The following is a 25,514-nucleotide window of genomic DNA, read 5'->3' on the forward strand; positions in this document are numbered from 1 at the left end:
AGAAGACAGACAACTAGCTATAGGCATTCTTATAAGAAGGAAAAGCTCACAGACTAGCTCCCTGAATTCATCAAGATATTAATGGCCTTTTGATTACCTGTCTCTGGTTAACTGACTTAAGAAGTAAAGAGAAAATCCAAAGGTGTCCAGGTATAAGGCGATGAGCTCCCCTGGAAGGCCTGAGATCAAATACATGCTGCAGAAGCCCAGGCGGCGAGGTTCCGTCTTAGCCTTGAGGAGAAACCTGAGGACAGGAATATTTCTGTACTTTGAGGGCAAAGCTACTGACTGACACACAGCCTCGGTCAGCAAGAGCAGAGCATCCATATTTTTAAGAATTCAGCATACCAAAAAATATCAGTCCTAGAGAAGGTGATCAGGTAGAAATTACCATTGTCGTTTATAAAAATACACTCCTGTAGTTTGGCATTTTTTTTGGTGGATGGATGCAGGTAAAGGATAGAAACAAAACAAACAAAACCCCTATACCTTCCAGTAAAAGAAGAGAAAATGGCAGAAGACTCATCCATTAGAAAGAACTTGTTGTCAATGAGCAAAAAGCTGAAATTCTAGTTTAGCCAAAACCCATAAGCGCTGTATAAAAGTAGATGAGCAATAATGTGCTGAATACTGAGGAACCTGCCGTGCTGAAACAAGCAAGCAGACATGTGAACGAAACTTATTTATTGCTTACTTCAAATAACCTAAAATCGCCCTGGCCGGTTTGGCTCAGCGGTTGGAGAGTCGGCCTGCGGTCCAGAGAGACCTGGGTTCAGTTCCCGCTAAGGGCACATACCTCTGTTGCAGTTTGTCCCCGGCCCTGGTTGGTCATGCAGGCGGCAGCCACTTGATATGTCCCTTTCACATTGATGTTCCTCTCTCTCTCTCTCTTCCTCTCTCTCCCTCCCACTCTATCTGAACAAAAAATGAAAAAAAATGTCCTCAGGTGAGGATTAAAAAAAAACAAAAAAACTAAAATCATCTGACTAAAAGGACTCTCAGAAGGTTACTTAACCCCAGTTTCCATATCCAAGCAAGACAGGAACTGAGTTACTCCATGCAGACAATGTCCACCCATTCTTAGAGACCTATCAGCAAGGCAGGACTTGATCCTGCTGGAGCAAACCCAACCCAAAGCCTCCGTGTGAGCCTGAGCATGTGTCCACACAGGTGACGAGAAAACTGAGGTCTACAGGAAATTTACAGAAGGGTTTGAACAGGTTTGGCAGTACTCCGGGGGCTGCCAAAACTCTTTGCCCTAGGAGGAAAAGCTCAGTGAAAAAGAACAAAGAATAAAATGTAATCAGCCATTTTAACTTTGGCAAACAGTTTTGTCATTAACAATTAGAATTTCAACTGGGAGTTTACAGAATTTATCAAGACTGGTCTGTTCACCCATCTCTAGCCGTGAGAACATTACAACATTATGGAGCAACTATCCCACTAAAATGGTCAGGGTTGCTGGGCTGATTTTTTGTGAGGAGGGGGTTTGAAGGGGCAAGAGAAGGTAATATGCAGTGTTACTACTTGAGTATAATCAAGACAAGGGGATGGATATAAACACAAATATGTCATTTAGAAATTACAAGACCATACTTCTCAGCACAAAATCACAAGTCTGTTTTTATGGTTCAGAGAGGACAGAAATGAACACCAGGCCCTCCTTCCCCAGCAAATAAAGACACAATAATGCAGAAGCCCAAGTACATCCACCTTCTGTCAGGGTCACGTGCACTGACACTATTCAATGGAGCCTCTTCTGTTGTAACCCACTTTTTTAATAAGGGGGAAAATTATTCCAAAGTGATCATCTAGTTCTGGGAACAAAGAATAAGAGTATTTGCCTTTAGCATCCCACGCTTAGCACTTTTACTGTAGAGAACAGGCAGCGCCCATTAAGGAATTTTGCACTCAGCTAAAAACAAAAACAAAAATAGCATAGCAGGGTGTTCCCGCAGCACTAAAATATCTCATTCCTCAAGACCTGGCTTTCAGCTCCACAAAACCCACCCTAAGTACCCCTTACTCCACACCCTACTTCCTCTGCAACTCTTCCTTCTCTGAATAATGAGGGCTCTCTCAGACTCCAAGCCAGGCAATTCTGCACCAAATTATACACAATTTTGTACTGTTTGCTAAAATTATATACACCCTTGTGCTGTTTGCTAATTGTTTCATGTATACAAATGCCCCCCCGCCAAATAAAATATATAAATTACTTGGGAAGAAGACTTAGTTTTATTCTTCAATTGTCTGTTCCTCCTGAGCCTCCAAGAAATAGCTAACACACATGGCCAGAGAAACCCTGTGGAAGTGTGACTCAGGCTGAGTGCTGTCAGGCTTTCTGTGGCTGGGGGCTACCACCCATCACTTCCCAGCACCCTGTGACTCTCCCAGGCCTGCTGCCAGTTCACAGCAGCTTGTCCTAGACCCACAACCTGCCACGAGAGCCCTTGCTAGCCCCTTGGCGGGCTCCTCTGCCTGGCACCCTCCCACGGCCACTCCCAAGAGGCAGAAGTAGCTCGCACAAGACCATACAACTCGGCTGGTGCCCTCATTTAATCAGGCTGCTGCAAATGGTTGGCCAAAAGCAATAAGACCATGACTGAGAGACTGTGGGAGTTTAATATAAAAAAATTAATAAAAAAAGAGGGGTCTACCTTTTAATAGGGCCCTAATTACCCAACTCATAGGATCAGCCCAAATGAGATGGGAGTTTATTTCGGGTTTTTTTTTTAATTATTGTTTTTTTTTATATATATATAAATTGCTGCTATGTGTTTTCTTTCCTCTGAGCAATTATGCAGCAAGTACGTAAAGAGGAGAAAAAATATTAATTAAATATAAGGTAATTGTAGAGTTGGCCTGGAGAGAATGAGTCTGAACTCTGGACAATCGCAGGCTACCAGGGTTTGAAGACTGCTCAGGGCCTCCCAGAAAAGAAAGAAATAAAAATACAGCCGACCAACAAGCAGCTGCACAGTACAGCAGGAAAAGGGCAGTGCACAGAAGCGTTAGCACAGCAAAGGCGCTGCAGGGCTCCGAATGCCCAGAAATCAGCGAGGCTGCCAGCTGCTTAGGGCTCACTGCTAGCAAGAACCTCCCAGAGTTTGTCCAATCATGCCCCCCAAAATGGACCAGCCACTCTCCTGGTGCTCAATAGTTAAATCAGGAGATCAAAATGTAAAAAGAGACTGAGGAAGTCAAGGACTGAAGAAGACTGTCATGTTCAACTTGGATGTTAGTCCAAAACCAACCACAACTTCAGCCCAAGGGGCACTGTGGCAGTCCCATGAGAAATATTTGAGCTTCCTATCTAAGAGACTGACAAAGCAAAGTCTCCTCGGGCTTCACACCATTGTGGCCTCAAGGAAGAACTCAGACAATACCAAAAGGGTGAAATGAAGCCACTGCGGGGAGGGGGAGTTGGGGGGGGGGAGTGGGGAACGGGTCGTGCCTGACAACAACAGTAACATGATGACAGTAGCACACTCCTGAAACAGTCCAGGCAGGCCTGCCATTACCCTGGTCTTTCTGCAGCTCAGCCAAATCCAAATCCCCTCTGCCCTGAAAAGCCTCCAAACAGGCTAGAATTCAGACCTGCTCACACCAGCTAAGGACCTCACGTCACCTCCTCCCACTACTGCCAGGAGAAGGAAGAAAAATAGGTGAAACTACGCCCACCCCCATGGAAACAAAAGCTTGGCGGTACATCCCTAAGCTTGCTGTCAATATTCAAAGAGAGAAAAGGCTCTGATAAGTTCAACCTAAAGCTGGTTCCAACATAAAATGTGTCTGATTTGTACAGAACAGGTCTCTCTACCCAGCCAAAAGGACTGACAACAGGCCCTGAAATGCAAAATAGGATAAAAATGGGGTAGGCAGGCAGGCACTCTGGCTCCGACCCCCAGAGCAAAATTTGCACTTTGTCAAGAAAATTACCTTCAGTACTTAGCAGGCTTCTTCCCTGTCAATAGTATAAGCAGGTACTGTTGGAAACAAATGTCACAAACCTAACTACTGACCAGGCAAAACGAAGCTCCCTCCCTTTACCTGTTCTTCAAGGTTACCTGAGGTGCTCTCACCCTTGTTATTCCAGACAACAAGCAGCAACTTGGTTAGGCCCAGGAACCTCACTCCAACTCAGCCCCCAAAGGTTTCAGGCACCCCACTAATTACTATTGATCAGCAATAAACCAAGTGGTATAACACGAACTGGGGTAGATGCTTTTAATTCCAGAAAAGACCAGGCTTTGCCTTGGCTGGATAGCTTAGTTGATTAGAGCGTCATCCGGTAATGCCAAGGTTGTGGGTTCACTCTCCTGTCAGAGCACATACAAGAATCAACCAATGAATACATTAATAAGTGAAACAACAAGTCGATGTTTCTGCTTCTCTCTCTCTCTCTCGTCAATAAATTAAAAAATTTTAGAAGACCAGGTTTTACAGAGATCTCACTAATCCCTGATGCCAGAAAGTCAGAAGTCAAAGGTCATGACAGGGTAAGTCTCCACACACCTACTTTTAAAGGGACACTATTGATGTAAAACTGTAAGATCCTAGGGTTTCTTGGCACTCACACTGTATTTTAACTATCTGAAAATGGCACATATGTAAGCTGGGTTCTTACCAGTGGCTCTCGGGGCATCACATTTTCACTTCCTGGAGTAGAGCTGGGCTGTGAAGAAAAACAGAAACAAAAATAAGATCACAGTGCCACCCAATGGACATCAAACTCTCAAGCAACACACACAAACCTCTGTCATATTTCTCTCTGTGTTTTCACACTTGCATAGTGTGCTGGGTGGGCTACCTGTAAGAAGTAGCCCGAAGAGTCTAAAGTGCCAGTAAACATGAAGAGACTGTTTGGGTTCACTGTCAGCACCTCAACAAGGCTGGTTTGGCTTAGGAGGGCCCAAGACCAGCAGCTGAGCAGCAGAGGCTAAGGACCATCACAAAATCCATGGAAGTAGCAAAGTCCAGAGAAAAGGCTTTAAGTGAGAGCAAAACCTCCTTTTTTGCCATCTCCCAACATGTTGCCCAGGAAAGGCAGAGCAAAAGTGGAGAACCAGATCCAGCCACAAGGGGGCCCTAGTTGCCCACACTCAGGATTTCCTCTGGGCCTCTGTCAAAAGAAAGCCAGGCTTAAATCCTTTTTTCAAAATAAGCTAATGACAGGCTAACAGATATACACCGGCAGGCAGCACTGTGGCCCACTCACCGGGCTCTCACCTATTCTGTTTCGTTCTCCTCTGCATCTCCCCCTCACCTTCTCATCTGCCTTCAACCCCTGGCTGATCTTAGCAAATTTAGAGAAAGGGAGAGAGAGTAAGACAGACAAGTGCAGCTAATATGTGGGTCTTAGGAGTCAGACTCCAACCTCCACAGTCCTTCAGCAAGTTCAAGATGGCAAGTTACAGGCCTCCTAGGGAAAAAAAATAGGAGGCAGGAAAGGGAAGAGTGTAGTCCACAGAGGGTCCCCAAGATTTCCTTATGCCAGTTGCCACCCCATAGCTAGCACATAGCACAGTGGCAAGGACTCTGCTGGAAAATGGACTCTATCTCCTCATCCAAAGTCCTGTCTTAAAAGCTCCTTCTTGTGCTGGGCCAAGAAGGCCAGCCAGCATGAAACTAACTAGCAAGTCTCAGAGCACTTGAGTATGCTTTTCCTCCCTCCCCCTGCATTTCCATCTCTAGCCCAGACCCCTCTGAGTCCTACATTCAACTGCCTTTCTTCCTCCTCTTGGACTTAAATCCATAGCAGAGTCATAATCCCTTCCCTCGGCCACACATGTCCTTTTCCAGTGTTCCCTATCTGCATGAATGGAACAACCTTCCACCAAAATACGTGAAGCAGAATCCACAAGGCCATCCTTGACAGCTCCTTCTCCACCACTCGCCAGAACTAACACATCATCAAGTCCTGCCAATATTCCTTCCTAAATATCCATGGACTCAGTCCATTCGCTTCTCTCCATAACCAGTGCCAGCACCATGGTCCAAGCTTCCAAAATCTCCTGCCTGGACCACTGCAACAGCCTTAAAATCTGTTCACCCACATCCATGCTGCTCTCTTCCGATTCACTCTCCACACTGCAAACAGACTATCATTTGGAAATGATAAGCCAATCGTCTCACCTCCCATCAACCCACTCACCCCTGTAAATAACAACTCTAATATAGAGAAAACTTCTCAGCATGTTCTGCAAGGCTTTGCATCTATTCTGACTACATCTCAGGTCTGTGCGGCACCACATTCCCCCAGCTCTGCCCACAACAGATACACTGGCCTTTGCTTCCTCTGTCAACTGGGCCTTGGCACAAGCTATTCCTGCCTTCCCCTCTGACGATTGAACTTGTCCTTCAGATCTCAGCTAAGTCACTTCCTCCGGGAAACATTCCCTCTCTGACACCCATGACAGGCTCAGATCTCCCTATTATACACTAACAGCCTATACTTCCCCTTTAAGAACTAAGCAGAACTGCAGTTTCACACGTGTGACTATCAAGATTGATGTCTGTGTCCCTCATCAGATTATAAACTCCAGAACTGTTCGTTTTTCACTGTATCCCTACGGCCTAGGACAGTGTCAGGCACACTCGGCCTTCCACAGACATTTGTAGAATGAGTGATGGGCAACGAAAAGGAGAGCCATGGTTCTAACTCAACTGAATTGACTAAATATTAAAGTTGATTACCTTCCTAGGGGCTTCCTTCCATTTGGTAAATACTAAGTGCTAACATTAAGCTCTTCCTTCATTTAATTCTCACAATAAATTTATAAACGTATTGCTGATGAGGAAACTGAGGTAAGAGAGGTTAAAAAGCTCACCCATGATGACTCAGCTAGTAACTGGTACTAAAGGGACTTGAACCTTTCTAATTCATCAAAATAATCGAGTTCTGTTTAGACCACACTTTATTAAGCAACAACTTTAATGCTGCCCCATAAATAATGTAGGGTTTTTTACTAAATGAAACAATGTAATGCAAACAGCTTTAGTATTTAGGAAGCCTCATTCTGACTTAACCCAAAACTCTCTTCCTGAGAGACTGTCAAGGAATTTCCCTTAAATTAGTTTATCTCTTGAATAGCTAATATTTGCCACAAGGATAACTTTAAACAGTATACAGTACCAAGACTCTTTTGAAATTGTGAGCCGTGTAAGTATATTCTGCTTTTTCAAATTTTTTAATATTAAAAAAAAAATTTTAAGGAAGCTTTCCTCTCATCCCAATACTCAGTCCCTTCTTCCTCAGGCAACCTGCTATTGATGCTACTTCCTTATATATTCTTCCAAGGATATTCAAAGCATCTAAGAAGGACATATATGTGTACATGTCCCCACCAAGAAACTTCAAACAGCAACACCCCACAAATTCCTCAAGGTCTGGCTTCCCCAAGCCTTCTGGGGTCCAGCATACCAAAGCCAGACCTCAATCTCAGGGCTACTAAAAGAGGAGCAAGTATTTCCCCGAACCGTATTCCAACTCATAGTGCTCTCTGAGGTCAGTCGGATCTTAGCAGTGAATACACAGAGGATTTCTTGCCAATCTGGAAATTGCCCAATATTGAGTATATTCTAGATAATTCTCTAACATATCTGCAGTCTAGAATGACCCATCCCCCATTTCCTGTCTCACTTTAGAAAAGTGTTTCTTAATGACCAAAATAGCCTTCATACTTACTCCTTTCCATATTGATTTCCTTGATAATACCATCTGAAATTCTTCACTGGATAACTCGTTTATTATCTCTCTCTCCCCACTCCATTTTAAGCTCCTTGAGGCCAGGCACGTGACTTGACTGAAGGCTGATCTTCAGCACTTAGAATATCATTGGTACTGAATAAACATGTGCTTAATTTTTTTTTAATCTAAAAAAATTAAAACAAAGGAACTACTCTGTATACATACATAATCCCAAATGAAGCAAGCAGAGGAGAGGGCAGTGCCGTCTTCCCCGGGAACATTTCACCTAGAACCTAATACAAACCTGGCCTATTCTCAATGCACTGTTGTGATCTGATGGTTCTCAACCCTGGGGCAGAATCACCCCCGAGGGACATTTGAAAATGTGTGCGGCCCTGGCCGGTTTGGCTCAGCAACGTGGCAGGTTCGACTCCTGTCATGGGCACATGTCTCCTTCAATTGGAATTCGTCCCCTGCCCTAGTCAAGGTCATGTGGGAGGCAACCAGTCTATGTATATCTCTCACATTGATGCTTCTCTCTCTCTCTCTCTCTCTCTCTCCCTACCACTCTATCTAAAGATAAACAGAAAAATATCCTTGGGTGAAGATTAAATAATAATAATAATAATAAAAAGAAAATGTGTGCAAGTGTTTCTGGTTGTCACAATGATCAGAGTGTTCCCCATTTAGAGGGCAGGAGCCTGGAAAGCTAAATATCCTGCAAAGCACGGAAAGAATACTCCATCCAAACCACCAAGAGGCCCCCTTAGAGAATCCCAGCCATTCTGCTTCCTTATGCTGGGGAGGAGAACAGACCCCCATCTTTAACATGCAGTTCTACGTGCTGTTTCAAATAACGCAAACGTCCGAGCAACCGCTGCTTGTCAGAGTTGCATCCCCAAGCTCATTAATCTTGCCAGTCCAGCTTTTACGAAAGCCCAACATTTCTCAAACACTCGCCCCTACATCAACCCCCTTTACATAGTCAAATCTATTTTCTGGCTTCAGACAAATCTCTACAAGTTAAATTCCAACTGGATCCTAGAAGTCTTGACAGGATGGTCTATGATTTTAAAAACGGTAATAGTAATAGTAAGGTTTAAAAATCACAGTTAAGCCCTAGCAAGTTTGGCTCAGCGGTTAAGAGTGTCGGCCCGCGGACCAATGAGTCCCGGGTTCAATTCTGGTCAAGGGCACGTACCTCGGTTGCGGTTCGTCCCCAGCCCTGGTCAGGGTCTCTCTGACACTGATGTCTCTCTCTCTCTCTCTCTCTCTCTCTCTCTCTACCCCTTTCCTCCCTCCCTCCCCCCTTCCCCCTTCCCCTCTCTTTCCTTCCTCCCACTCTATCTGATGACAAATGGAAAAATATCGTCAGGTGAGGATTAAAAAATTTTAAAAATTCACAGTTGAGCCCCGCTGGTGTGGCTCAGTAGATTAAGCATCATCCCATGGATTCAATTCCGGGTCAGGGCACATGACTGGGTTGCAAGTTCAATCCCCTACAGAAGATGTGCAGGAGACAGCCGATCAATGTTTCTCTCTCACATTGATATTTCTATCTCTCTCTCCCTAAAAAAAAAAAAAAAATCAATAAAAACATATTTATTTTTATTATTATTTTTTTTTAAATCCTCACCGGAGGATGTTTTTCCATTTATCACAAATAGAGTGGGAGGGAGGAAGAGAGAAACACCATTGTAAGAGGGACACATCAACTGGTTGCCTCCCACATGACCCCGACCAGGGCCAGGGATGAACCACAACCAAGGAACATACCCTGGGCTGCAACTGAACCTGCAACTCTTTGGTCCGCGGACCAACACTTTAACCGCTGAGCCAAACTACCCAGGGCAATAAAAACATATTTATAAAACAAATGTAAAATCACAGTTGAGGTCTATTGCAAAGGTATAAGAAGTAGGATCTAGGCAATCCACAGTCAGGATCCTTAGGAGCCAGACTGCAAGAGCAGAAGAGAAGAAGAGCAAAATCATAAACATGCTTTTATTTATTTTTTTTCTTCATTGATTTTAGAAAGAGAGGAAGGGAGAGGGGGAGAGATAGGAACATCGATGAGAGAGAACATCAATGGGTCGCCTCCTACATGCCCCTCACTGAGGATCGGGCCCACAACCTGGGCATGTGCCCTGACTGGGAATCAAACCAGAGACCTCTTGGTGCATGGGTTGACACTCAACCACTGAGCCACACTGGTCAGGTGGTAAGCCTGCTTTTAAACACAGACAAACAAAAGAAAGCACATGACAGAGAGAAAAAGGCTTTCAGTTTAAGAGACAAAAATGCTCTCACTTCTGCTGCCCAGGCACTGACCTTCCCCAGCCAGGTGTGCCTACATGCTAACCTTGCTGCACAGCAAAGGTCAACCACAAACAGAGCTCAGGCCTGAACCATCGGAAGGACATTCAGGTCTAAGTTCTAGGTGTACTCATCCAACATCTGCCAAGTAACTGTGTAACTCTGGGTACATCGTAAGCCAGTCTGGCCTACAGTTCTTTGAAAAGAAGAATAAGATTTAATTCGGGTCAAGATGGAAGCATAGGTAAATGCGGTATCAACTCCTCCTACAACTACATCAAAATTATAACTAAACTACAGAACAACCATCATTCAGAATCACCTGATGACGAGTGGAACAGAAGTCCTACAACTATGAAATTAAACAAGAGGCCACATCAAGATTGGTAGGAGGGGTGGACGGGCCGTGGCAGATAAAAATCAAGAGGATACCTCCACTGTTAAGGACCTCCCTGAAGAGTGCGAGGTCTCCCTCCTTCACCAGGCCCCCAGCTCAGGGTTCCAGTTCAGGAAGAGAAGTCCCCATAATTCCTGGGGGTAAAACCAGCAGAGATTAAGGCTGAGGGTGGCTGAGGCTGCTGGAGCCCCAGGCAGCTCCTCTTCAAGGGCCCATGCACGGGCACAGACTTACTCAGACTTTCTCCATCTAAGCTCGGAGGGGAGGCAGCTTGAAAGGAACCAGAGACACGTGGAGAAGACCTGAGTTGTTTGGCCTAGGAACAAGGGCTAGAGAGGCAGATTTCTCCCGGACAGACCTGCTGACAGAGGCAGCTGTTCCTTTGGTGAGCCTTTCCCCCACAGGGCCAGCAACCTGGCTCACACAGTTTGCCCCACCCTGGTGATTCCCTGAGGCATTGTCCCATCCAACCTTCGGGCCCACCCAAGCTGTTTTCAATGGCTTTACCATAGGATTGGCCGGTCTTAGATCCTGCTTCAGATTTTCCTAAAATCTTTCAAACAAGCAGCATCTGTTCTCAGCGAGCCCCATACCTCTCGTTAAGTGGTCCCAAGACTGGCACTAGAAGCAGCCAGCCTTGGTTCACCACTTGGCTTTGCTGCACACTTCCAAGCCCAGCCCAAGAAGCAGCAGCTGTCAGCAGATCATTTTGTAGCTTGTACCTGGTGGCCCCGGTAGAACACAGGCAGGGGCTGCCTTTGCCCAGGAGCCAGTACACCCAATGGGCAGCTTCAGACCCTGTCAAAGCACCACCACCCAACCACCTCCACCTTTGCCCGGGAGCCAGCACACCCAATGGGCAGCTTCAGACCCTGTCAAAGCACCACCACCCAACCACCTCCACAAATGACACACTCAAGGAGTGGACTCAGTGAGTACCAGAGCCCTGCAGAAGTAAGTCTTGCCCTGTATGCTGGGCCCCTACACCACTGATCCTCCAAGGGAGTCAGAGGCCAGTGGTGAGTGGGCACAGCCAGTCCTTGCAGCTGATCAGCCTGAGTAAATCCCACCCATTGACGTGCCAACAGCAATCAAGACTCAAGTACAACAGAAGGATGTACAATCCGCACTAGGGGTACACCTCAAAGGCCCAGCTAGGGTGATCAGGGAGGCTGTGCCACTGGATCTTACAGGACACCTATAACAGTAGGCCACCCTAGGAAGCCTAGGAGACATAGCAACTCTACCTAATACATAGAAACAATCACAGGGAAGCAGCCAAAATGAGGAGACAAAGAAACATGTCCCAAATGAAAGAACAAAACTCCGGGAAAAGAACTAAACAAAATGAAGATAAGCAATCAATCAGATGCAGAGTTCAAAACACTGGGTATAAGGGTGCTCAAGGAACTTAGTGAAAACTTCAAGGAACTTAAGGAGAACGCCAAGGAGCTTAGAACATCAACAACATGAAAAAGGACCAGTCAGAAATGAAGGATGCACTCAATGAAATAAAGAATAATTTACAGAGAATCAATATTAGAGTAGGTGAAGCCAAGAAGCAAACCATCAATCTGGAATATAAGGAAGCAAAAAATACCCAATCAGAAAAGCAAAAAGAAAACAGAATCCAAAAAAATTAGGCTAGTGTAAGGAGCCTTTGAGACAACTTCAAGCATGCCAACATTCACATCATGGGGGTGCCAGAAGGAGAAGAGAGGGAAAAAATAATGACAGAAAACTTCCCTAACATGGTAACGGAAACAGACATACAAGTCCAGGAAGCACAAAGAGTCCCAAACAAGATGAACCCAAAGAGGTCCACACCAAGACATCATCATCAAAATGCCAAAGGTTAAAGACAAAGAGAGAATCTTAAAAGCAGCAAGAGAAAAGCAGTTCATTACCTACAAAGGAGCTCCCATAAGACTGTCAGCCGAGCCCAGCCGGTGTAGCTCACTGGTTGAGAATCGACCCATGCACCAAGAGGTCACCGGTTCGATTCCTGGTCAAGGCACATGCCCAGGTTGTGAGCCCAATCCCCAGTGGGGGACATGCAGGAGGCGGCCAATCAATGTTCTCTATCATAAATGTTGCTGTCTCTCTCTCCCTCTCCCTTCCTCTCTCTCTAAAATCAATAAAGAAGCCCTGGCCAATTTGCTCAATGGTTAGAGCGCCGGTCTGTGGCTCGAAGAGACCCAAGTTCGGTTCCCACTATAGGCACGTACCTCGGTTGCAGTTTGTCCCCGGCCCTAGTTGGTCGTGCAAGTGGCAGCTATTCAATGTTTCCCTTTAACGTCGATGTTTCTCTCTCTCTCTCTCTTCCTCTCTCTCCCTCCCACTCTATCTGAACAAAAAATGGAAAAATGTCCTCAGGTGAGGATAATAATAAATAAATACATAAAATCAATAAAGAAAAGAAATTTTTTTTTTTAATTAAAAAAAAAAAGAAGACTGTCGGCTGATTTCTCAAAAGAAACTTTGCAGGCCAGAAAGGTGTGGCAAGTGATATTCAAGGTGATAAAAAGCAATAACCTACAGCCAAGATTACCCTATCCTGCAAAGCTATCACTTAGAATTGATGGACATATAAAAAGTTTCCAAGAAAAAGTTAAAGGAGTTCATCACCACCAAATCAGAATTATATGAAATGCTGAGCCCTGGCTGGTTTGGCTCAGCGGTTGGAGTGTCGGCCTGCGGACCAGAGAGTCCCGGGTTTGGTTCCTGCTAGGGGCACGTACTAAAAAGAAAAAAAGAAATGTTGAAGGGTCTTCTTGAAGGAGAAGAACAAAAAAAATATGAACAATAAGAGAACAATTAATACCTATCTATCAACAACTGAATCTACAAACAAAATGAGCAAGCAGAACAGAAACAGACTTACAGATAGAGAGAAACTTTTTGTTGCTTGACTGATGGGAGGAGAATGAAGCAGGGGGGATGAGTGAAAAAGATGAAGGAATTAAGAAGTACAAATTTGTTGTTGTTAGACTGATGAACATCAAAGGGAAGAGGGGAGGGACAGCAGGGTGAGATAAACCAAAGAACTTCTATGCATACACGCAAAACCAATGAACACAGACAATAGTGTGGGGAAGGCAGGAGGGGGGCAAGATTGGGGAGGAGGGCATCAATGGGGGGGGGGAGTGGGGGAACATCTACAATACATTCAACAATAAAGATAACAAATAAAAATAAATAAATAAATAAAAAGATTTAATTCAACAAATATTTTTTGAGAGGCATTAGTACAGCGGCAAGTGTATGGAACTTTGGCATTAATAGCTGAGTGACTGTGGGTATACAATTAAAAACCTCTCTGAGCCTCAGATTCTTCATCTATAGGAATAATGGGAATACTACCAGCACCTGACATTCAGGATAAGCTGAGGTAAGAAGTGTCACTGCTTCGCTCAAAATCAACCAACAGACTGCTGCTCTATCTCTGATGGAGTAACAGGGACGAGATTTACCTTCCTACCATAAACAACTAGGAAACTGAATAAAATAAATGGCACCACTGTTTGTAGACACTGGACAGCAGCCAGTACAGGACTGTGATTCCTGACAGGACATAAACAAGTAATATGTGCCCTAAGATCACTCTGGCTGCACAGAGTTGAGGAAACAGAGGCTGGAGTTCAGGGAGGCCTAGGCAACTGAAAATTGCAGGACAGAGTTTCAAGAGAGGAGAGAGCTATACAGAAAGATAGCTCCAGAAGTCTGCACAGAGGTTCCCGTAAGTCTTTGCTAAATATTAAAATGTGTGCATGCACAGAACAAAACTCCATGAGGTTGAAAAAAAGTGAGGAGGAAGCTGTAAGCTGAAGAATGCCCAGAACCCTCACAGGTCTCACAGGTCTCACAAGTCCCAAGCACCAGAGTGGAGTGTCCTCACTGCTCACTCAGTAGAAACCGAGAGGGGCCACATCTTGGTAGGGGAGTCAGATTATCCCTAGGGTAAAAGCAACCTCAGGTCTACCCTAAAAAGCTTAAAAACAGAACTTGAAAGACTCAAAATGAACCAAAAGTAACTTAAGTACCCACCAGAACAAAGTTCAACACTGTAAGGACTGCAAAATCCACACCCTCAATAATGTAAAATTCACAGCCTCCTACGTCCAGTCAAAAAGCTCAATATATATCAAGAAGTAGGAAAGTGTTACCCGTAATAATAAGAAAACTAAAAAAAAAAGACAAGAACATTAACACAGGTGTTATAACTTTATTCAAAAATTTAACTAAAAAAAAGAATATCAAGCCCTGGCCAGTTTGGCTCAGCGGTTAGAGCGTCGGCCTGCGGTCTGGAGAGACCCGGGTTCGGTTCCCGCTAAGGGCATGTACCTTGGTTGCAGTTTGTCCCCGGTCCTGGTTGGTCATGCGGGTGGCAGCCACTCGATGTATCCCTTTCACATCGATGTTTCTCTCCCTTTCTTTCTCTCTTCCTCTCTCTCCCTCCCACTCTATCTGTACAAAAAAATGGAAAAATGTCCTCGGGTGAGGATGAAAAAAAAATATATCAAATCATTATGTTGTACACAAAACTAATATAATGTTGTATGTCCATTATACCTCAATTAAAAAAAAAAAATTTTTTTTTTAATCCTCACCTGAGGACATTTTTGCATTTATCTTCAGATAGAGCCGGAGGAAGAGAGGAAAAGAGAGAGACACATCTAGTGGCTACCACCCACACAATCCCAACCAGGGCCGGGGACAAATGCAACAGAGGTATACACCCTTATCGGGAACCGAACCCGGGCCTCTCTGGTCCACAGGCGGATGCTCTAACCACTGAGCAAAATCGACCAGGGCTAAAAAAATATTTTAAAGAAAATATGATCAGCTGGCCAGCACTGCTCAGTGGTTAGAGCATCGGCCCACATACCAAAGGGTCACGGGTTTGATTCCCTGATAAGGGCACATGCCTGGGTTTCAGGCTCGATCCCCAGTGGGGGGCAGCTGGAAGAATATGTCAACAGTATATTTGTACCATAAGAAATGTTCAAAGAAATTCTTGTTTCTCTTTGTGTATTCATTCAACAAATATTTATTGAGCTTCAATTCTATTATAATTTCTGGAGATAATTCAAAATAAAAAAAGAAGTAAAAAGAAAAGAAAAGAGGAAGGAAGGAAGGAAGGAAAAATAAATCCCATTTTCAAAGTTTACATTCCAGTGACTGAAAGGCTGAAACAGTAAATACATAAATACGTCATATTTGGGCAGTTAAGTGCAGTGCCAGGGCACAGAGAATGATGGAGGAGGAGACACAGACTATTTGATAAGGTGGGCAAGAATCTGGAAATTGCAGGCCCGAGCTATCAGAAAATTAAAGAATAGTGCGTTCCAGGCAGAGGGAAGAGAAAGTGCACAGTCCCGAGGTAGGACTCCGCCAGTGTGACTGGAATTACGCAAGATCCTGGGAGTACGCGGGAAATAAGTTCAAAGAGGGAACCTAGGGCAGTTGAGAAAGTAAAAGAAAAAGAAAGGAGGACAGGAATGGGTATCAGGAATGATGCTTTGTACATGACCAAGGTAACATTTAAATAAGTAAGGTGAACTAAAACCTATGAGGCTTCTCTAGGGAACTCTTGTGCAATCGTTTCTAGATGTCAGATGAGGGTCAGCACTGGAATGTCATCAGTGGGAATGAAGAAAAAGTAAAGGATCTGACTATTCAGAAAAAGAATGTAAAGCTTGTTGAATTGGACCTAGAAGATGAGGGAGAGGGCTGACCCAAAGACCATTCTAAGGTCTTGAGTCTTGTTGATGAGAACTCTGTTGTACCACCACCAAGAGAGAAGAAAGCTAGAGGGCAACAAAGTAATTCTTAAAGCAGAAGGAGAAAGAAAAACACCAGATGGAAGCTTGGTCTACACAAAAGAACAATGCCAGGAATTATGACTGTGTTGGTAAATATAAAAGATATTTTACATTTTTTTTCTTTATTGATTTTTTTTTTTTTAAGAGAGTGAGGAAAGGAGAGGGAGCAAGAGATAGAAACATTAATGAGAGAGACTATCGATTGGCCACCTCCTGCATGCCCCCTAGGGGATGTGGCCCACAACCTGGGAATGTGCCCTGACCCGAAATCGAACTGGCAACCCTCAGTGCATGGGCCGATGCTCAACCACTGAACCACACTGGCCAGGCTAAAAGATATTTTAAATAGCCCTGGCTGGTATGGCTCAGCGGTTAGATTGTCAGCCCATGGACCAGAGTCACAGGTTCGATTCCAGTCAAATGCATGTACCTCAGTTGCGGTTCGGTCTCTGGCCCTAGTCGGGGTCATGTGGGACGCAACCAACCGATGTGTCTCTCTCACATCGATGTTTCTCTCTCTCCCTCCCTCCCTCCCACTCCATCTGAAAATCAATGGAAAATTATCCTCAGATGAGGATTAGAGAAAAAAGATATTTTAAATATATTTTTTTCATTTTTAAAAGATAATTTAAAATGTACTGTGGGGTTTATGACATATATGGAAGTAAAATCAATGACACTAACAGTACAGTGGATGAGAGAGGAACTAGAAGCATACCGTTGTTAGTATCTTACATTACATGTTCATTGGTAGATCAACATTTGAAAAGTAGTCTGTGGTAACTTAAAGTAACATATTATAAACCTTAGAGCAATCACTAATAAACAAAAAACAACCAAAAAAGAAGAGGTACAATTAAACCAATAGTAGAGATAAAATGAAATCCTAAAAAACAAGTCAGCCCAGCTGGTGTGGCTCAGTGGCTGAGCATCAACCCATGCACCAAGATATCATGGATTCAATTCCTGGTCAGGGCATATGCCCAGGTTGTGGGCCTGATCCCCACTTGGGGGGCCTGATCCTCAGTTGGGGGCATGCAGGAGGCAGCCAATCAATGTTCTTTCTCACAGATGTTTCTATCTCTCTCTCCCTAAATTCAATAAAGAAAAAAATTATTTAAAAAAAAAACTCAACCCAAAAGAAAACAGGGAACAAAAAACAGATTTAAAAAACTGCAGGATGGTAAGACTTAAATCCAACCATAAATTAAACACTCCAATTAAAAAGTAGAGATTGTTGCCCGGCCAGTGTGGCTCAGTGGACTGAGCATCATCCCATGGACTGAGAGGTCCCAGTTCGATCTGGTCAGGGAGCTTGCCTGGGTTGTGGGCTTGAGGCAGCCAACTGATCCTTCTCTCTCACACAAATGTTTCTATCTCTCCATTTCTCTCTATCTAAAATAAATCAATGAAAACATATTAAAAAAAGAAAAAGGTAGCCCTGGCCAGTTTGGCTCAGCGGTTGGAGCGTCTGCCTGCGGACCAGAGAGTCTCGGGTTCCAGTTTGGCTCAGCGGTTGGAGCGTCGGCCTGTGGTCCAGAGAGACCCGGGTTCGGTTCCCGCTAAGGGCATGTACCTCGGTTGCTGTTTGTCTCCGGCCCTGGTTGGGTTGTGTGGGTGGCAGCCACTCGATGGGTCCCTTTCGCATCAATGTTTCTCTCTCTCTCTCTCTCCCCCTCCCACTCTATCTGAACAAGAACAACAAAAAAAGAAAAAATAAATAAGTAAATATTCTCTCTCTTTAACCAAGTCAGTGAAGATATAAAAGGCCTAAATAACACACACTATCAACCAACATAGCCCGGCATTTGTAGAACACTCCAATGATAACCGAATATATATTATTTTCTTTTTTTTTTTCTTTCTTTCTTTTTATCCTCACCCGAGGACATTTTTCCCTTTTTTTGTTGTTGTTGTTGTTCAGGTAGAGTGGGAGGGAGAGAGAGGAACAGAGAGAGAGAGAGAAACATCGATGCGAAAGGAACACATCGAGTGGCTGCCACCCGCACAACCGACCAGGGCCGGGGAAAAACTGCAACCGAGGTACGCGCCCTTAGCGGGAACCGAACCCGGGTCTCTCAGGACCGCAGGCCGACGCTCTAACTGCTGAGCCAAACCGGCCAGGGCGAATATATATTATTTTCAAGTTCATAAGGAAAACTTACCAAGACAGACCACAAAATATCAAATCTAAAAAAAATCTGAAAACATACAGAGCATGTTCTCTGACCACAAAAGAATTCAACTAGAAACCAATAGAAAAATACCTAGAAAAAGCCCAAATATTTGGAAATTAAGCAACAGACTTCTAACTAATCTATGGGTCAAAGAATCAGTCACAGGGAAATTAGAAAATATTCTGAACTGAATGAAAATGAAAACAAAACATCTAAATTGTAGAATGCAACTAAAGCAGTGCTTAAAGGGAAATTTACAGTTTTAAGTACTGACTTTGGAAAAGAAGACAGAAAAAGAAGACCAAATGAAACCCAAAGTAAATAGAAGGAATGAAATATATGATATAAAAATTATAAATAGAAGACAATCAAATAAAAGCTGGTGTTTTGAAGACACTAATTTTCAATATGAGAAATGAAAAAGGGGAAATCACTGCATTTCTACAGACATTTATAAGATAATAAGGGGCCCTGGCCGGTTTTGCTCAGTGGTTAGAGCGTTGGCCTGTGGTCTGGAGAGATTTGGGTTCGGTTCCCGCTAAGGACACGTATCTCGGTTGCAGTTTGTCCCCGGCCTGGTTGGTCGTGCGCGTGGCAGCCACTGGATGTGTCCCTTTCACGTCGATGTTTCTCTCTCTCTCTTCCTCTCTCTCCCTCCTACTCTATCTAAACAAAAAAAGGAAAAAAGTCCTCGGGTGAGGATAACAAAAAAAGTAAAATCCATGAATACAATAACTTGAAAAAATATAAAATATTTATAGAAAAATTTAATAGAATGTGTATATGACCTACACACTTAAAACTAAAAAACACTTGGAAAAAAATCAAAGAAGGCCCAAATGAAAACATATACCATGTTAATGAATCAGAAGATCAATATTGTTAAGATGTCAATTCTCGCGCAAATTGATCTATAGATTCCACATAAGCCCAATAAAAATTCCACCATGCACCAGGGTGGTGTCGCTCAGTGGTTAAGCATCAACCCATGCACCAAGAGGTTGCCAATTCTATTCCCAGTCAGGGCACATGCCCAGATTGTGGGCCCGATCCCCAGTGTGGGTGTGGAGGAGGCAGCCAATCGATGTTCTCTCTCATTGATGTTTCTCTCTCTCTCCCTCTCTGTTCCTCTCCCTCTATCATCAATAAAGAAAAAAAAATTTTTTTTAATTCCATGAACCTTTTACATAGGAACTGATAAACTGATTCTAAGATGTATATACAGATAAAAACAATTCAGAAAATGAATACAATCAGAACACTTTACCTGATGTCAAGATTATTTAATTTGCATTAGGTTAGACATGTGTATAGTAAAGTGGAACAAAATAGAGTCCAGAAATTGATCTATGTATATACAACGTTTTTAAGTATTTGACAAAGGTGGCAAGATAATTCAATGCAGAAAGGGTAATCTGTTCAACAAATGATGATGGAACTGATATCCATATGGAAGAAAACAAAACAGACCTCAGCCTTTACCAATAAGCACAGGAAAAGATGCTCAACATTATTAGTCATCACAGAAATGTAAACTCAAACCACAATACCACTACACACTCACTAGAACTGCTAAAATTCAAAAGATGGACAACACCAAGAATTGTGAGTATGGGGCAACTGGAACTCTCATACACTGCTGGTGGGAATGAAAACTAGCACAACTTTGCAAACTCTTAGGCAATTTATTATAAAGCTAAACATGCAACTACATGACCCAGCAACTGCACTCATAGATATTTATCAAGAAAAATTAAAACATATATCCTCACAAACACTTATACATGAATATTTATAGTAGCCCCAAACAAGAAGCAATCATGTGGGAACAGTCTCTAAGGTGACTCTGATGATCCCCACCTCCTGGCATTCATGTGCCGGTTTTGTCCCCTTGAGTGTAGGTGGTACCTGTGACCTGCTTCTGGCAAAGGAGATAGGATGCTTGTAATTACATGTACATGGTTACAATATATAAGAATGTAATGTCCAACCTGCTAACAGATTCTTTCCCTTGCTGGTTGTGAGGAAGTAAGTGGCCACATTGAGAAGACACACGTGGCAACAAACTGAGCCCCTCAGTCTGCAGTCCATAAGGAACTGAATGCCATGAAAAACCACGAGCTAGAATCAGATCCTTCCCCTGTCCAGACTCGGATTACAGCCCAGCAGACACCTTGATGGCTGCCTGTGAGACTTGGCTAATTTGTGTCCTGATCCTGAGCCACAGAAACTGAGACAATAAATGTAGGTTTTGAACAGCTAAGTGTGTGGTGATATTGTTATGCAGCAATAGATAATTAATATAATCCAAATGCCCATCAACTGATGAATAGATCAACAAATGTTGGTATAACAATACAATGGAATACAACTCGCTAATTAAAAGTAATGAATTGCTGACACACTAAATATAAATTTCACAAACATTACTCTGAGCAAAAGAAGTGAGACACCAAAGAATACTTACATTATGAATTCACTCATATGAAATTCTATGAAAGACATTATAATCTATAGTGATAGAAAGCAGTTCAGCCCGGCCAGTGTGGCTCAGTGGACTGAGCTTTGTCCCATGGACTGAGAGAGGTCCCAGTTCAATTCCAGGTCAGGGCACATGCCCAAGTTTCAGGATGCCAGCTTTGATCCCCAGTAGGGGGTGTGCAGGAGGCAGCCAATTGATGTTTCTATCTCTCTCCCTTCTTCTCTACTAAAAAAAAAAAAGTAAAGAAAGCAGTTCAGATTTCCTGAGACCAAAGATCAGGAATTTCTGGGAAGCAGAATGAGGGAGCATTTAGAAATACTGGAATCATTTCAATTTAATTGCGGTGGTGGTTACACAGGTATATATGTCTGTTAACACTCATTAAACTGACCATAACACATCTACTGAATTCCACAGTAAATTTTTTGGCCACAAGAACTTTGTGACTCAATAAGATGCTAAATCTTAGGTGTTACTAATATTACAAGAGTTGCAAAAAAAGTGACTAGTTTAGAAAAAGTTATCCTCACAATAGAGATATCTGATAGACACCACCTTTCCCTTAACCAAGACATCAAACTTTCCCTCAATAATGGGGCAAAATGGTATCACACACCTCCTGATGTGACTCACTGAGAAGGACACTAAAACAGCTATACAGTATTCTCACAAAAAAATGTTTAACCTGGCCCTGGCCAGTTTTGCTCAGTGGTTAGAGCGTCAGCCCGCAGACCAGAGAGTCCCAGGTTCAATTCCACAGTTGAGGTTCATCCCCGGCCCCAGTTGGGGTCGTGCGGGTGGCAACCAATTGATGTGTCTCTCTAATCCAGCAGTCCTCAACCTGTGGGTCGTGATCCCTTTGGGGGTTGAACCACCCTTTCACAGGGGTCACTTAAGACATAACAGTAGCAAAATTACAGATATGAAGTGGCTACGAAAATAATTTTATGGTTGGGGGTCACCACAACATAAGGAACTATATTAAAGTGTCGCGGCATTAGGAAGGTTGAGAACCACTGCTAATCAATGTTTCTCTCTTTCTCTCTCTCTCTCTCTCTCTCTCTCTCTCTCTTTCCCTCCCTTCTTCCCTCCCCCCTCCCACTCTGTCCGAAGATAAATGTAAAAATATCCTCGGGTGAAGATTTAAAAAAATAAAATAAATAAAAATAAAAATGTTTAACCTGGATCTAAATGTAAGGAAACAAATCAGACAAATCCAGACATCAGACACTACAGAACAAATAGTCTGAACTCTCCTACATGTCAATACCATGAGAAACAAAAAGGCAGATGAACTCATCAGAAATGCATACATATGTTCACAAAAAGACATGTTAAGTATTTTCACAGCAGCACTAACTGTAATAATCCAAAAGGTGAAACAACCTACATGTCCATTAAGAGCAGAATGGCTAATAAATGAATGGTCAAGTATGTTGACCATTTACACAATGTAAAAACTATATATAGCAGTGATAATGAACTGTCACTGTTCACAATATGGATCATCTCGTAAACGTAATGATGAGTGAAAGAAGCTAGAAACACTTTATGATTCTATTTATATAAAGCTCAAAAACAGCCCTGGCCAGTTTGGTTCAGCGGTTAGAGCGTCGGCCTGCGGTCCTGAGAGACCCGGGTTCGGTTCCCGCTAAGGGCGCGTACCTCGGTTGCAGTTTGTCCCCGGCCCTGGTCGGTTGTGCGGGTGGCAGCCACTCGATGTGTTCCTTTCACATTGATGTTTCTCTCTCTCTCTCTGTTCCTCTCTCTCCCTCCCACTCTACCTGAACAAAAAAAAAAAATGGGAAAAATGTCCTCGGGTGAGGATAAAAAAAAAAAAAAAAAAAAGGCAATACGTATTAACCTACGGATTTTAAGTCAGAATAGGAGAAACCTTTGGGGGTTGGATAGTGATGGGAGGGATGCTAAGGGGGACTTCTGAGGTCCCAGTAATGTCTGATTTATTGATCTGGGCACTGTTTACATAAAATTCACCAAGTTTTTTGTGTGTGTGTTTTTGTGATGTATGTTAAACTTTAGTAAAAGTTTTTTTTTTTTAATGTTAAAGGCTAGGGAATCATTCTATATTAAAGCAAACTAAAAAGATAAATTGCCCGGCCAGTGTGGGTCAGTGGTTAAGCACTGACCCATGTACCAGGAGGTTGCCAGTTTGATTCCCAGTCAGGGCACATGCCCAGGTTGTGGGCCTGATCCCCAGTGGGGGCCTGCAGGAGGCAGCCAATCAATATTCCCTCTCTCTCTCTCCCTCTCCCTTCCTCTCTAAAAATCAAAAAAGAAAAAAAGAGATAAATCAATACAATCTCTGTTTCTTGATTGGATTCTGATATTTTTAACTGGGACAATCTGAATGTGGACTGTATTAAGTAATATTTTATCAATACTAAATTTCTTATGTGATGATATTATAGTTATGTAAGAGAATATCCTTAATCTTATGAAAGACAAGGTGAAGTACTACAGGATAAAATATTGTGATGTCTGTAACTTACTATCAAATCCTTTAAAAAAGATATATAAGAAGCCCTGGCCAGTGTGGCTCAGTTGGCTAGCCATTATCCTGTGCACCGAAAGGTCATCAGTTCAATTCCTGGTCAGGGCACATGCCTGGGTTGTGGACTTGATCCCTGGTAGGGAACATACAGGAGGCAGCCCACTGATGTTCTGCTTTATCATTGATGTTTCTCTCTCTCCCCCTCTCCCTCCCTCCTTCTCTCTCTAAAAATTTTTTTAAGATACATAAGGAGACTTGAGATAAAACAAATTCAGAAAAATGAAAACAGTGTATCTTTGTGAAGCTCTTATGGGAGTTTTACAGTTCTCTGTATTATTCTTTCACTTTTCTATAGGTTGGAAATTTTTCAAAATAAAAAGTTGAGGAGAAAAAGCTCTTGTTTGCACTGCTATCTTTCAAGAGTTCTTAGCCTTCCATAGCTGCGTGTAGAGACTTGGAGAAGAAAACTAACTCTCACTGAGCTCTTAGTATGCACATTTTTAAAAATTTATTGACGAGAGAGGGAGAGAGAGAAACATCCATCTGTTGCTCCATTTACAGATGCCTTCATTCACTGATTCCTGTATGTGCCCTGATCAGAGATGGAAGCCGCAACCTGACAATATGTATTCTAACCAACTGAGCTACCAAGCCAGGGCACAGCATGCTCTTTACGTATGTGATTTCAGTCAACCCTCAGAGCAACAACCCTCCACAGTAAGTGTTATTACTCCCAGTTTACAGATGAGAAAACTGATGCTCAGAGAGGTGGAGGGACAAGTCCAGTATTTAGAGAGTGCTGGGGTTCAAACCGAAGTGTGTCAGACACAGGCCCTGCTATTCCACTCCATAACATCTTCCTTGGGCTCTTCTCCTTTCCCTGCTTCTGTTCAATGCAAAATTTACTATGTCCAGTGAGCCTCAACAGATTTGAAGTCTATGTTCTGTAATAATAGTCAATATTCAATAACCATTAGACAGTCAAATTGAACCATGCCTCTGCTCTCCACTGAAGACAGAAAAGCTGGTGGGAAAGTATGGAAATAGGGATAATATTTCCTCTTCCTATGGGCCATAGCATGTACAGACTAGATGGGACTCTGATCAGAGATTAGACAGTAACATGGGGAAAACAGAACAAGGAAATGAAGCAATAAATGCAATTTCAACAGCTTGTCTTGAAGACAGACTAAACAACTATGCCATTATGAAAAAAGCAAGTATGTCACTGAAATCTGAAAGTCACAAAGAGCAGCTAAGATAAACACCAGCACTTGGGGTGTTCCTTTAAATTTCAAGTAAATTACTTTAGAACCAATAAAAGAACTTAAGTAGACAACATGAACAATCATATCCCAAAAGATATTATAATGAGGCTTGAGGAAAGGTTCAGATCACTTGTGAATAAAGACAGAGTTTATTGGATGGAATAATAATATATAAGACATTATGTCAGGCACTATACTAAAATTAGTTAACTCAATCCTCAATAGAGCAACCCAATGAGATAGGCACTAGTTTCATTAGTATCTTACAGATGGAAGACCTAAGGCCAGAGAAGTTAAGTAATTTATCCAAGACCCCTCAGCTGGTAATAGTGGAGCTAGGACTCTAAACGAATGGGAATGGCTTCAGAGCTAATACTTTTACCATTGCTCCACACTGCCTGTTAAAGGGAAAAAGGATTGGTTATTCACCTTTGATCTTTCTTTTTTTTTTATCCTCACTCGAGGACATTTTTTCATTTTTGGTTCAGATAGAGTGGGAGGGAGAGGAAGAGAGAGAGAGAAACATTGACAAGAAAGGTACACATCGAGTGGCTGCCACCCGCACGACCCAACCAGGGCCAGAACAAACTGCAACCGAGATACGTGCCCTTAGCAGGAACCGAACCAGGGTCTCTCTGGACCACAGGCTGACATTTTAACCGCTGAGCCAAATCGGCCAGGGCCACCTTTAATCTTTCAAAATGAGCTATTGATGCCACAAAGCCAACTAACAAACTTTCTATGAGACAGAATACTGGCTCAGCCCCACAGATGTAAATGCAGCTCTTCCCACATACAAACCAAGTTTGGGGGATTCTCCAAATAGTTTTTTCAAGTCCACTCT

At 43.1% G+C, this 25,514-nt stretch overlaps 1 protein-coding gene across 5 annotated transcripts in view; it reads right to left on the reverse strand.

The window, feature by feature from the left end:
* Positions 1–25,514, reverse strand: part of PEX14 (peroxisomal biogenesis factor 14) — a 142,905-nt gene that overhangs the window by 112,334 nt on the left and 5,057 nt on the right. For 4 of the 5 annotated variants that reach the window (XM_036256441.1, XM_036256442.1, XM_036256436.1 and 1 more), the window contains exon 2: positions 4,631–4,678. In XM_036256441.1, coding sequence (XP_036112334.1) covers positions 4,631–4,678 — 48 coding nt within the window. Of the gene's footprint in view, positions 1–4,630; positions 4,679–6,157; positions 6,246–25,514 lie in introns of those variants that run through there. The other variant, XM_036256439.1, reaches the window with a different exon arrangement.

The sequence above is a fragment of the Molossus molossus genome, unplaced genomic scaffold, assembly GCF_014108415.1.
Source record: "Molossus molossus isolate mMolMol1 unplaced genomic scaffold, mMolMol1.p scaffold_m16_p_12, whole genome shotgun sequence".
NCBI classification, from domain to species: domain Eukaryota; kingdom Metazoa; phylum Chordata; class Mammalia; order Chiroptera; family Molossidae; genus Molossus; species Molossus molossus.